Raw genomic sequence first — 15082 nt, forward strand, 5'->3', positions numbered from 1 at the left:
CGGGGCAGACTCCTCACTTTAAATCACTGCTATCTCAAATGACAAACTGGCAGCTCTTTTGAGTCAGCCGCTGTAATTAGTATTAGAGCCTTGGACTGGGACACCTGCCCAAGAAGCAGAGGAAGCTGGGATGAAGAACAAGTACACAGTAGGCACTAATTGGCCTACAAGAAAGAGTGGACAACAAGGGGGAGGAACATAGTCATATGGCTGTAACAGCTTGAAATACTTAAATATGTCAACAGCTATAAATTTTGGATAAACATTCATGAGCATCAGGGGACCAGTTCTGCTGACTTTAGTGATCCCCTGGCCTGTTCTCTGACACCACTATGAATTATCTATACTGGCATTTTTTTAAAGTCCAAGTCTAGCTGTAGCTGTCACGAGCTGAAAGCAGGGACTCAAGCGCAGAGCAGGTTGATGTCTCAGAACACGATTTATTTACACACCCGTGCAATAATATATACAGTGACGGGAAATTCAGGGTTCCAGGGGATTAGGGGAAGGCTCTCTCTCTCTCACGCTCGCTCACGTCCTCACACACGTTCGTACCGCGGGGAGGTCACAGGTCCGGGAAGATAAGCTGGAACAGGGAAAGGGAGACATCAATCACAAATCACGAAGGCATAAAGGTGTAAGACCACGGGAGCTGGAAAGGTAGACTAACGTCAGTAGCGCAATCATCCCGCGATGAGAGGATCTGTGACCCAGCCTCAAATAGAAGACGGATAATCAGCTGATCGCCAACAGCTGTGAGAGCCAAGGGCGGGAGCCAGCTGTGAGCTCCGCCCAGGCAGAGAGATAGGGGGAGAAAGAGAGAAAAAACACAAGTGTAGCCTTGTGAGGCCGGCTGGGCAGGCACGGGGACCATGACAGTAGCTGGATTTCCATTAAATGTAAATCCTATTAAAGACTAAAGACAGACCAAAACCTCACACACATCACTTCCTTTAAGTCAGCTACTAAACACACATGGCCTGCTAGACCATGGCAATCATAAACGTTTAGCAAAGATAGTACTTATTTGTCACGTTCTTGAACTCCTACTTAAAATGAGTTTTTCCACAGACCTGGGTCAGTTTTATTAAAGTTACCTCTTTTTGGTTTGAGATGAGCTAAAGCTGCTACAACCTGCAGGGGAGAGAGACGTTAAAGAGGAGGGAAAGCTCTTCTTCTTCTTGAAATTGAACCTAAAACCAGTCTGTGGCTGCTTGATTATGGCCAAAATCATAATTACTTTTTCAGTACTGATGATTTAAGGCACTTTTATTTTCCATTTTTATTTAAGTGGATTTCTATGAACTTTTACTATAATTGAAGTGAATAAATGTGTCCGATCAAATGTACAGAAAAGTGATGTACTGGAAGCAAAACAAGATGATTATTTTAAAACAGAATCTGACATAGTAACTGTGTGATTTTGATAATCTCATTTTAGTAACTGGTAGAAACCAAAATAGAAATTGAAACAAAATTTTAGTTAATTGCACAGCCATAGAGCAGTTTTACAGGATCATTAGCATAATGTCTTATTGGCATCTTATTATTGCCAGGACAGTAAATGGTAATGCATGATGTCAAAATCCATGTAATAAATGTTAGTTCATATCTATTGCATGTATTAAGATATACTATGTGCTAATAAGGTTGTATAAACAGTAATAATAGTATTATAAACATTAGATTAAGCATTTACCAACACAACTGTTTAAGAAACTTATTAGAGTTTCTTATAATGTAAATAAACCTCATACACTAATGTAACTTCACATTAATGGCTCTTTTTCCACAGTTAAACCTTTATTACTATTATTCGTTGCTTTATAGAATTAATAAACACTTTTTTCTTGTTTTTAATTAGACATGAACTAGGCTTATTTGCAGCTGAGGTATCTAAAATATAAACAAGTTAATCGAATGTTTCATTGCACACTTATTAACAGTTTAATTAAATAAAAGGGCCTTAATATTTAAGCTTTAGCTGCAATGTGAAGTGTTCCTAAATTAATACCTTTACACTGAAAATCAAAAGAGAACAACACAACCAATCTTGTACAACAATAATTTGAGTCAAAACGAGGTGATAAAGTTGGATTTTTGGCCAAACGAAAGCTGGACAGTCCTGTTCAACTTCAGTGGTTTACAAAATCAAATGAGAGGCTTCATCCCACGCCTGAGTATGTCTTTGATTATAAAGTGACTTATTTCTCTCATTGCACCGCTCTGCAGCTGTCAGCAAAAACAGGGTGAGTGTGTGGGGAATAAACAATGAAAATCTCAAAGACATCAGCACTTGTCAAGCTACATGCACTACATTTCTTCTCCCAGTAAGGCATGGCAAAGAATAAAAAGTGGGTGTCTAGTGTCAGTGAAAGCTTTTTCCTCCTTTTCTTTCTCTAATTTTTTCCTCTGCACTCTTTTCCAATTCTATTGATGGACTTTGGCCCAAGTAAACAAAGGCTCTTTAGCACCCAAACACAGTTCAATGTGCTGAATTATTGACTTGGTTTTTCAAAGAGGCAACGCAGAGCTTTGTTTCTCACGGCAGGGAGAGAAGCAGAGGACGGGTGTCTCACGGTTTTTCATGTGGAAACCCATGGAACCCATTTCTGTCCTCTCCCTCTCATTCTGCTCTGAGCAGAGGATCACAGCACTGTCAAATTATTGGATGGCCGCATGTATTTTTGGACAGATTTAAAGGTCAATCTCATGCACAACAGTTTGCTTGTGTTATTTTTATCCCCAGCAATACACAGCGTCAACCAATTTCTAATTCATCACTGCAAGGCATCAGATATGGAGAAGATATAGCAAAAAAATCCATAGTATGTTGATGTTTCTCTTGTAAAGGTGAAGACTTGCAAGATTTACTGTCAGTTATATATGAAACATTAATATCTACTATTTAAGTAAGTAAGGCTATGTGAAATTCATAGCTTATCCTTAAGAGATCACTGATACTTCTGAGTTATTAGAAACATTAAGCAATGGAATAGGAGGTTTTAGCAGCTTTATAGCAGCTATATACAGTACCACAGTTCATCTCTACTAATTGTATGTCAGTAGCATTAGAAATATTTATGCTACAGCAGGACTATCAAACTGAGGCCAAAATATGAAGTTAGAATTGCATTAAGTTCTTATTAAGTTCTTCATCATGTCTGGTCAGTCTGGTCTGCGTTCCCAGAAAAGCTTCCAGCAAACCAGCAAAAATTCAGCAAATTGTCTCACCATTAATCGTTTCAGTAAACCACAACAAATATTGGTAGTATGGCAGATAATCTTGAATTTGCTTTTTGTTTTTTGTTTTTTAAGTGTATTTTATAATGGCCTGAACATGACACTATAACTGTTGTGGCTCACATTAGGTCTTTAGGGTTCACAGGTCTTGAGACCAGTCTGCAACTGGTTTCTGGTTTCAACTTGTTGCTGGAGGTTGCAATGAAATATATAGTGCTGCACCAAAATCTCCTCTTGTTATAGTTTCACTCCTCAGTGAAACTATAACAAGTGCAACGTGTGTGTTTACAGTGCAAACAGGAAGTGGAGAATGCTCGCCTTCAAAGCAAAAGTTTTGTCCTTTCAAATGTGTTGATTGCAGCATTAAGGTGAATCTTTTATTTTGCAGCTGAATAGTAGAGTTCGGTTTGCGTCACTCGGAGAGTAACTGGCGAGGGTTTGGCCATCTTATAAACGTGAAGTATTTGCCAGCTTTGGAAAATTAAGCACGCATATTTTTATCACAGTCCTGGTGATTTTTTTTCCTTTGGTTAAAAGGCAAAAAGGCATTTAAGGACAAACCCCGTGAGGACTCCTCATCCAACTCGACTTCTCAAAATTGTGAAAAATTTTCTTTTCATTGATTTAGGGTGATGGTTGAACATTATAGTGGATGCTTCAAACACCTTGTCTATAACACCAAGTTTGCACTAAGTACCAGCTGTTCTTCATAAAGACTTCATTGGACTTGATTGTAAAAATATTGTATGAGAAGTTCTTTCTCTCCTTGAACCGCGTTGGGAGCTTCATGCTCAAAACATCAATATCACCTTTCCTTTTCATCTTACAGATTTATTATTCCGCTCTCATGTTTCTTTACTTTATCCTCATGCTTTGATGTCCTGCTGCTAGCTCCCGTATTAATATTTTAACACAATATGCCCAGCATAGCAGTCCTAGCATGTTAGCTGAATACTGCTGTTAATTGTCTAGTCAGGTGTAAAAAAAACAAAAACCATATCAATATTGTATTAAATCTTTATTATGATCCTGTACATTATCTAATGTGTTTCTTCCCTCTGTTGCAGGTTATCTATGCACTGAACACGAAAAATGATGAACACGAGGCAGCCATCGCTACTCTTAAGGAGGCTCATGAAGAGGAGGTGCAGCAGATTCTTTCTGAGACCAGGGAGAAGATACTCCAGGTTTGTGTGTGTGTCTGTCTTACTTTAAATTTATTAGGTTCTTTAGAACTGTGCACATCTAGGCATGGTCCCATATTCCTTTTATACAGAACAGACTTTCTCCTGGCAGCCCTTCCAAACTAATCATGCATATTCATCTTTGTGTAGTGGTTAACACATTGACCTAATGTGCAAGAGATCCCTGGCAAATGATTTAGAGTTGTGTCACAAAGGGCATCAAGCATAAAAATTTGTGCTAAATCAAATATGCGGATCCCTCTTCTGTGGAGATGCGTTGCTAATAAGGGAGCATCTGAAAGAAGCACAGGCCTCAGTTAGCATGATAAATGTTAATTGAGATGTAGAGCTATATGTCAGATTAGGAGTCTGAGATGTAGCTCTTGGGGTTTTTTGGGTTTTTTTTTGCAATTTCTCTGATTAGTGGTGTTACAGAGGTGCTCACACTTGTTGATGATTAATTAATCAAGCATTTGATTAGCATCTCCTGGCTGCTACTTACCCACTTAATTCCTATGGAAGCAGTGAGGGTGTACTTGGTTTTAGAGAATTATGAAACGCTAAAGATGGCGATCTCATCCCCAAAGAGCCATACAACATTTGAAACAGGAAATGGTTAAATCAATCATGTCATTGCACAGATGCATGCCCACATTAGAGTTTCACAACCATTTCAAAAGTCACGATATGTACGTATGCATAGCAGAAGTACAGCTTTATGGGGGAAAATCTTTTTAAAGCTTTTCTTGGAGTTTTTTTGAGCACTTTTCAATGGATTTGAATGATTATTCCTTTCATCCAGTATCTCAGTGACCATTACACTAAAATTCAATTATTCAATTCAAAATTACTCCCAAGTTGTGAGATAAGAAATATATAATGCTGAACAATCAGGTCTATAATTGGACAGTTAGTGAGGATATAAGTATAGTACATGTAGTAGTAGTAAAGCTGTACATACATTTAGTTTTCAGACAGAGGAGATGTTTGAGTTGGGGCTTTAGTAAAAGCTGCAGTTCAATCCGTTTGTTTGTGGATTGTTTGAAAATGTCTGCCTGATGGTAGGAGCTTAAACAAATTGTGTCCAGGGTCTGCAATGTCTTTGATGATTTGCTTGGTCCTCTTCACACAGCCAGTGATCTAGAGATGTTGTTTCTGTGCCAACAATATTTCGTGCTGTTTTCATGACATGTCGGGGGGCTTTTGCTCCTGTCCACAATACAAGGAAGTGGTTTAAGAGCAAAACTGCTGTTACAGTGCTGTCCATTCATATTAAGTTCATATTATGAATCAAGTAGAAGCTTACAAGATATCAGGCTTTTAGATCTAGGAGTCTCCTTGCCAATGGTTTCTGAATAACCCACTGTTGTATACTCATAGTATACTCATAGGATCAGAAACTCAGACTCAGACCCCAATCCAGACCTCCTGTACGGGGTAACTGGGATCTAACACAGTGTTTGGCTTTTTAGTAACATGCAGACTTGGGGAATGCAGATAAAATAAAAGAGAGAAGACGGCGTTGTGGGAATCTCGTTAGACCAGGTTCATCCATGCAGAAAGGCGTTTCAGGAGTCTCAGGACCACTGCTGAGACATGTATTGTAGCAAGCACTCAGTATCCAGGAGAACAAAGATGTCTGCATGTGCTGATATAATGTAATGCAACCCAGGGCGAAGTCGTACTGAATCTAAACGTCTACATCTGACTCTTTAGAGGTAATATAAAAGGAGGAGAATGAATATTATGTAAGCAAAGCCTATTTTCGAAATTTCGATAATAGAAATGTATCACAGGTGTAAAGAGAAGCTGTTCTCATAGGCCTTTGTTCATTTTGACCTAAAAGATAAGATTAAGATAAGATCTACTTTATTTATCATAAAAGGTGGGAAAGTCCTTTGTTACAGCAATTAAAAATGAAATAAAGCGTAATAAAATTAGACGCAATGATATAATAAATATAATAACAGTAATAATAATAGGTGGACAAAAGGCTGAAGAGGAACTAAAGTCAACTTTATAATAGATTTCAACAGAAAACAGACATCATTATAAAATCACATACAGCTGATGATGTAGCTAAAATACATCAGGAGCGCTGCACTGTGATCACCGGTGAGCTCAGACCACATTTGAAATGAAGTCATCAATTATGAATCACGTGAATATTAATTATTTAGGCCTATATGTCACGTCATTACTCTTGATGACAATGCCTCAATGACGATGCTTCTCTGTGAGTAATGTGACCAACCTCGATCAGCTAAACTTGAATACGCAGACATCGCCTCACTCTGCTTCTCTATTAAGTTTCCCTGGAGGCAGTGTTTACTGGTGTGCTTTGAATGCAAATTTAATTAATTTAGCCGAATTGGATGTACCTATTTAATCTTTTAATTTTCACTTTCATTTGTTGTCATAATGAGGAAAATCAAAGCCTAATTTAAATTCTGTGCGCATCAGCCAATCTTTTAAAGTAATTTTAATTAAAGCTGAAATCCAGGATGGTTATTTACCGGTGTTTGTATGCAATTTATGTCCCATAATATCTCAAAATGATCAAGTTTTGGAGGATATGAAGTGTACGACATATTGTGCCTTGTCAATCACAGAGTAAGCATCTCCACACATGCTGTCATTAAAATGCTAGATTTGGATGATAGCGAGCACTTCACTGAACTTTAAATGTTTGTCACAGTACAAGAGCAAGATCAGCGATGAGATGGACCTGAAGAAGCGGATCCAGTCTCTGGAGGAGTCAATGGAACTCCACGAGAGGATGAAGAGGCAGGCCCTGGCCGAGTTCGAGAGCTACCGTCAGAGGGTGGAAGACATGCAGCTCTGCACTGAGGCTCAGGTAAATGGAAGAGTGATGTGATGTCTGTGTGTGCTGGAGGCAAGAGGCACCTGTGTCTGCACTCACAGCTGCAGGTAATCGCTATTAAGTCTGTTTCTCTGTCCTGCTGTGAAGTGGAGAGTCTCTCTTTGTCTGCATCAACTGCCTCAGATTGCTGTGAGCGGTCAGGGTTCATTCAGGCCTCATTTTCATTTCTTTTTTCAAGGAGTCTGTAAATAGAGTCCAGATATTATTCAATACATTTTTAAATTTAGTCACGTATATCCACGAGTTAATCCAGCTACATGATGACTAGAATGAGCTCCGTTTACCTGGAAACACCAACGTCATGCCATCACTTAACAGATTTTCTTGCACATTTTAGTAGGTTTCTTTAAAACAAGTCAACCAGAAGAAACTCCCCCATAAGAATGTGAGATGATGATTTATTGAGAATGATTTGGCCCACTATAACTCCATTTTTGATTTTACTAAGATGTGAGCAGGGCCTTGCAGAGAAACAGGAAACAAGGAGGCCTGGGTCATCTAGTTAAAAGAGGAGTTGTGCTCATGGTGAGACAAAGGAAAAGTTGGATCAGAGAGCGGGAGAGACATAAAAGAGAGAACTTGGCTTGGTCTAACCTTTGAATGTGTTGCCACAGGAAAGGCCAAGAACCCATCAGAGCGAAGCGCATGGGGGAAATCAGAAAATGCAGCTTTGAATATTAGCCTAGGAAATGGGAGGCACAATTTTCAGGTTCTTGTCGATTGCCTTAAGCCTTAATATACGAAAATACATGGAAAGCAGCAGAGGAAGGATTTAGATTCTTTACTTTAGTGAAGGCAGCAATACTACAAAATAAAACTACTCTTAGATGTAGCTTAGTGTCCAGAACCAGCATTCTTTGTAATGTCGTGCAATGGGCACAAGTTGAGTTGATGGAAAAAAAGCCCTCGGCTTACTCGATCTACAACATGAGTTTATGGTCTCGTTAGATGAATAAAACATGAAGTTCATTTTGTAAATTAGGATCCTCATCACAGTGAAAAAGGAGGGTAGGGTTTGCTGCAGCTCAGGTATATACAATATTTCTCAGTTATCAAAACCCTGCCTAATATCTCCCATTTTAAAACACCAAGATGGTGAGAGCAAAACGATTCAGCAGGACCTCACTAACCAGTGGGTGATGCCACAGTGGGTGCACGGTGCATCCATCTTTTATATACAGTTATTTGAGTAAAAATACAGACGTATTAGTGCCAACTTTTTTGGACACAGCCTTAAATAGAGGCTTGCAACTAAAATATAAATATCAAAACAGATGATTACAATGACCAGAGATCACAGACATGCTGTAAGCACCCAGTGCACCTTTTCTATAGTCTTTCATTTTCAGATTCAGAAGCTGGCAATGTCTGTTCTGTTAATTAAACTCGAGGAACAACTGGTGTTATTCTGGTACTATTCCAAAGTAGATCTGCCTGTTAGGATTACAGTAACAATAGACAGACCACAGACTGTTTGACACAATAACAGCTGGGAGAAGTGAACATTGCATTGAAGTCTTAGAGAGATACATGCACTCATCTTCTTCACATCTGCCTGGATTGCAAGTCAAATGCAGGATGTATTGAACAGCTGGATCTGGCTGCCTCTCGGATGCAATCACATCTAGTTTCTTCGATATCCAATAACAATCCAGTCCTGCTAAGACACATAAAGAGATATAATTTAAATTCGTGTTTTTTTTCCGCACCTCGTGTAAGTAGGAGAGGAGTACCTCTCTTATTGCTATGCTGTAAATTGCCTCTGCTTTGTTGTTTATAAGTTTATGAGCAAGCCAGTGTGTATGAAATCATCCCCATGTATATGCTTGTATATGACCTGGGAGGACAGTGAAGCGTGTAACTAATCTCTAACAATAGCTGACCAAATGAACATCATTATATAGATTTATGGAGTGTGTGCAGCTCTCTGATAAAAAGATGCAAAGGCAGGAATAAAGAAAAATTGACTATATGCAGGAATTTATGATTTAGAGCAGGGATGTCAAACAAAGCAGCCTGGGGCCTGAACCAGGCCACCAAAGCCCACTGGATGGCTTTGAAAAGTAAGACACTTGTACGGACAGTTATCAGTACAATATACATCATCTCACAACACATCTGGACTGTTTGGTAAATGGACTGATACTTGTACAGACAAAAAGAGGATTGAGAAGTATCATCCACAGAATCAGAGAAACACAAATATAGAACAAGCCTGGAAGGAAAGAAAACTACTGATATGTTTAAAGACTCCAGACCAGTGGCTAATGAGGGTTAGAGTTAGAACAGTGTGTCGGGAGTATCATGCCGTGGGGAAGCTTCGCTACATCTGGATCTAGGAATCTCGTCAAGATGGATGGACTTGTGAATAAAGAAGGATATGTCAGGTTTTTAAAAGGCAGTAAAACAGGTCTGGGTCATCACTTTTCCGACACAACAACCCAAAACAGGCATTGAACTACCTCCAGAACAAAGTTAAAGTTACTTTTGCATTTTCTAGATTCACTTATTTACAGCACATATGCAATAAGACATACTGTTAAAATGATCTGAGGATGTTCATCATGTGTTTTGGAAATGGATATTTCACCACATGTTATTATGCAGTGGTTTTACTGATCTAGCCCATTAAATAAAATGACATCCCTGATTTAGAGTGACGCTCAAAGAAATAAAATGCAAACACCCAAAGGCTGTAGTCTCCACATATTAACCCATATTCATTATTAGCAGCGGTGGGCACCTGTAAGGCCTTATTCTGGTCAAGGGCACAGCGAGGGGAGCATTATCCTAGCATGTTTTGGCGGCAGGAGAAGCCAGGTCTCCTGGAGGAATGATTTGAACCAGGAACCCACTTGCTGTGAGGCCACAGTGCAGCAGAATGAGCCACCGTACTGATGGCAAATATGCAGATGTGTGTCTGTGTTTGTGCTTGTGTTATTATCCCTGAGTGTTTTTTTCCCTGATAACTGTCCAAGCTGTCAGTCATGGGTGTCTCCTACTTTTATCATGGTTGATATGCTACTTCTGTACCCTTTGAGACTAGAAAATTTATGGCTAATAGTTAGTTGGTGCTGATTGTGTAATTAGCTACTTTAGAGAATGAAATGCAGTCAAATTAAATGAAAGGTATGAAAACGTATTAGTAAATCTTCCCCTGACAGATGGTTGTTATGTGCCTTAAAGATTTTATCGTAAAATGTTTAGTGTTTTTCTGATCAGGTACCTTAGAGACCACTTTTCTGCTAATCAATATAACATATAATATCAATGGATTGAGGCATTGTCAGAATGATAACTTCCTATGTCAATACTAGATGACATTTTTGAACAATGACCTTCAGAGCATTTTCTGCTCACACACTTTGTTTCTGTTTAGTCTGCTGCTTTTTACTGCTAATTTAGAGCAGCCAGGTCGGCAGCCAGAAGGTCAAAATCCCCCAAGCCAGTACACCACCGCCTGGCTTAGACCTTTTGAAAAGTCACGCGCTCTGTAAGAAGCCTACAAAACCCATAAATCAATTCCCCTGTTGGCTCAGCCTTTCATTCCCGTCTTCTTTGGCAGCACACGCAGCGTGTGGTGTCCATGTCAAGGGAGGTGGAGGAGATGCGACGGTCCTTTGAGGAGAAGCTGCGTACATTCAGCCAGGCACAGGCCCAGTTCGAGCAGGAGAAGAGGGCCGCGCTGGAAGAGCTCAAGGCTGAGCACAGACAGGAAATCCAGGAGCTTCTTCGCAGCCACCAGAGCCAGAACGCAAACTACAGCAAAGACCAGGAGAAACTGGTACAGCTCCATAAAGCCGAGGTAACACACTCGCTTCTGCAAAAGTAGAGCAGCTCTTGAAAGCCAAAGCATCAAACTCTAAACCACTACAGGGAAGAAGAAAGAAAGTGGGACAGCGATAATTACCAAGTTTCCAACTCTTTGTTCTACCTTGCCTTTCCTTATACAACATTTTAACGCTAGTATAGACTACATGCATTTTATAATGTAATTTATAATCGTCTCTCTACAGCAAAAGCATCAGAGACTTCTGGTTGCTTAATTTTTTTTAAAATAAACTGACTCTACTTAATTCGAAATGTGCCGTTTCTTTGTGTCTCCATGTTGGACGTTCAGGTTGATTCTCTGACAGAGCGGGTGGAGGAGCTGAAACAGGACAAGAAGAGACTGGTGGAGGAATACGAGGCCAAACTCAGCAAGGTACAGTACATTAAATATAATAACCATCATTAATAATTGGTAAACAAACTGGTAAGCAAATATGAGTTAATAAATCATTTATTGGGCATTATATGGGTATTTTATTCAGATGCCTTCTGTGTTAGTCCCCCCCCCACCCGTGTGTTTTGTTTTCCTTCCACTTCCAGTTCTCTTGCTCTCGTTGTGATTGTCTGCCCTTCCCAAACTGTTCACATGTCCTTGATGCTATTCAGTCACTTCGTATCGCTCCTCCAAACCCTTTAACTGCTGCTAGGGACAATATACAGTAGTGTTTGTTTTACTTTGGAGATCCAAGTTAGTGGGCCAACTCTATCCAGAACCTGCAGTAGATGGAGAACTGGTACCACTATGTTCTAAGACTCTTAAGTCCATTGTTATTTACTCTATTTATTAATGTTTTCAGGAAAGCGTGGGTGTACTCTCCTTCCCTGCTCTCACTACTGCTACAGTCTAATTCTGTCTAGAGCCAACCCAAAAAACCTAATACTGAGTCCAGACTGAAAGGTGCGATCTTTTAAAAATAAGCCTAAATAAAATAAGGATTCAAGAGGATTCAAGCAGAAAAGGTTTGCACACACAGTGTCTCATCTGGCATTTCCAGAATCGATTCACTCCAGGCTGTGCTAAATGTCCTTGGATTAGTAATAGTTAAAAAAAGGCCTGAAAATTTAATTTGTTGGCACTATAGTGTTGACGCTGCTGAAAGTGAAGGTTGTTATCTGCAGATCTGTGTACAGGAAAAGCCATAGCTGCACTTAAGGACTGCATTTAGATGCTAGTAATTCAATAAAAAAAAGCATCCTCGTCGGCAGTAAACACTGTCAGGAAAGTAATTTTGGCTCCAGCTCTAAATGTTTTTAGACCTTTCGATATAAAATTCACATTGTCATTAAAAAGAGAAAACTGAGGCTTATTAATTAGTTTTACACCCTTCATGTTTTTGGCTTAAATCTTTTCCGCAGTGGTGAACACTTTCACAAGTGTGCGTTTGTCCCCAGGCTCAGGCCTTTTATGAGCGCGAGCTGGAGGCCATGAAGAGAACCCAGCAGCTTACCGCCGACAACCTCTTGGCATGGAAACGCACTGAGGCCGAGCTGCGACGGGAGTTTCAGACTCAGGAGGCGGCGCTGCAGAAAACCCTCGGAAAACTGAGGGCCGAGCTGGCCAGGGTGTCGGACGAGGCTCGGGAAAACCGGGAGAGGTCCTACAAGCTGCAGTCGTCACTTAACACTGCAGAGAGCACCGTCAAAGTGAGTGTGAACCCTCACCTGCTCATCCAAAAATGAGTCAACAGAAGGTGGACGGAGGCGAAGTAGCCGAAAATCCTGTCGTTTTAAGTGAGCTGATGTCTCTTTTTATAGACAGCTTGCAAAGATTTTGTGCCTGTAATCAAAGATAGATTCAAATTAAAACAGGGAACAAGGTCCGTGTGAAGAAATTCAATAAATGTATTCCTTTCTATATGGATAGTCACTTTATAGATTAAATTATGACGAGTAGATGTTCATCAAGCGGTCCAACCTGAGCCTGAGCCTTAATTTAACATTCATAGATTTCAAAAATGATATTTTTATATTAATGGGTCAAATAATAGGGGATCTCACCGTTTTAGGGCCTTCAGCTTGATTTTTTTTTTTTATTGAATGCTCCTACAAGAACTGACGATGAACATAGGAGAGCAATTAGCAACTAAAGCCAGGTATTTCCTTGAAGTAGGGAAGTGAAACCTAAACAGGTTGTATTCTGTGCTTGTATACATTTCAACCAAGTGCAAGGTGGAACTGAACTTTTTCACAGGGTATCAAGGGTTAGGGTGTGGTGAAGGAGGACCCAAAATTGTAGGCATGGAGGCAGTTTAACTAAAGGCGAGCTCTTTAATGAGCTGATAAGTAAACAAGACATGAGCAAAAATACAAAACCAAACAGGAAACTAAATGCAAGCTGCTTAAACTAACTCGGGCAAAGAAACACTCAAAAACTAAGCCTGGGAAACAGAACAGTAGCATAAATGGACCATAACATGACAAAGCACAAAGGGAGATACTGCATATACACAGGAGGGTGATTAGAAGAAGTGGAGACACATGAGAACACAGCTGGAGCAAAATAGACATAATGAAGAAAGGGAAGCAAGACTGCACATGAGACAATGACTATCAAAATAAGACAGGAAATCACAAACACTGAGATACTGACACAGTCATATGGTAGAGACACAGAGAGAGAATGCCCACCGGGGACCCTACGAAGGACATACACAGGTGAGACTAGGACATGAAAGGGAACTGACTAAATTAACAAAAGACTACGAACTAGAAACATAGCTCACTTCTCAAAACAAAATACAACATGCAAAAGTTCAAAAAAAACACAAACACTGGGAACAGACCCAGGGATCCTAACAGGAGGCTCGCTTTAAATTGGGTGAGGATGTCATTTAGCCATGCTGGGCTGTCTTTATAGAAGGATGGTTCCTTTGTGTCTTGATCTCAAACAGTGAAGCACAGATAAAATGGTTCAGCTACGTGTCGTAAGAGGTCTGGTCTAGGATGTAAGAGTGATGGTAGCATGGAGAGAAACTGCAGACCAGTCCCTGATTCTGTAGGGAAATAATGTCATCAAACTTGGTGTCCTGCCTGAGTTTAATACATCCATGTTGCATAGTGTCATGCAGTGAACTTATAAGATTCCCCGGATCATGCAGTGTGCGGGTGCCTTAAAGGAGAGTGTTTGTTAAAACATTTAGTTGTTAAGGCAAATAGAAACATTCGCCAAATTAACGCTTCAAGTTGGCTGCTAGTCCAGGTTGTTCAGTCAATCATATACTTTTCATCTCTGTAATATTCTCGATATTTGTAATTGAGCTATTTGTATATATTACAGCTATTTCTCATATATTCTAAACTTTGTAATATACTGTATTGTTTAATTAGTTCAGTCTGTCACCGTTATTGTCTTGGAGCAACTGTAACCCACATAATTTCCTTAGGGATTATTGAAGCATTCTGATTCTGATTCTGATTAAGTCATTAGGATGATGACATGTCAGCAAGATTGTATTTAAACTTTGTGTCCCTGCTCGTCTTCTCTCTGTAATTTAGAGGAGGAGCAGATCAAAAATGTCCAAGCTGCTGAACAGTAAATGATTAAAAACAGTGTGCTGCGTTTCCACAGCCTACCTGTGTACTGAGATGCTTAACCGTACAGTCTACAAGTAATTTGTCCCATTATTCTAAAACGGTTGGCTGTTTCTGTGCCATTAAATATATTCTAGGACAGTTTAAGCAGACATATGAGCAGGGCCTTTCTGCACACTGCTGTCTCTCTACCCACTGATGTCTAACCAACATATGATGGACGATGTTATCTGACAGTGTTACCAGCTAATACTGGCCTGTTGCTGCTGTATAAGTAAGACTTCCTGTGAAAGTATCACAGAGCTAGCACAGACAGATTCACGTATACCTACAGCCACTTTAGAATCACTGTGTGTCTCAGGTTAATGGATGTAAGGTTAATGGATTCAGTTTTACTCCCCATTTGCAG

General features: G+C 39.8%; 1 protein-coding gene across 1 annotated transcript in view; it reads left to right on the forward strand.

The window, feature by feature from the left end:
* Nucleotides 1-15082, forward strand: part of fam184ab (family with sequence similarity 184 member Ab) — a 216477-nt gene that overhangs the window by 89495 nt on the left and 111900 nt on the right. The window contains exons 2-6 of the mRNA XM_085372694.1: nt 4311-4430; nt 7126-7284; nt 10877-11116; nt 11432-11515; nt 12535-12786. Of these exons, the coding sequence (XP_085228820.1) occupies nt 4311-4430; nt 7126-7284; nt 10877-11116; nt 11432-11515; nt 12535-12786 (855 nt within the window). The remainder of the gene's footprint in view (nt 1-4310; nt 4431-7125; nt 7285-10876; nt 11117-11431; nt 11516-12534; nt 12787-15082) is intronic.

This window comes from Diplotaxodon limnothrissa, linkage group LG15, assembly GCF_057381915.1.
Source record: "Diplotaxodon limnothrissa isolate DT_005_m linkage group LG15, D_limnothrissa_male_GT1.1, whole genome shotgun sequence".
NCBI classification, from domain to species: domain Eukaryota; kingdom Metazoa; phylum Chordata; class Actinopteri; order Cichliformes; family Cichlidae; genus Diplotaxodon; species Diplotaxodon limnothrissa.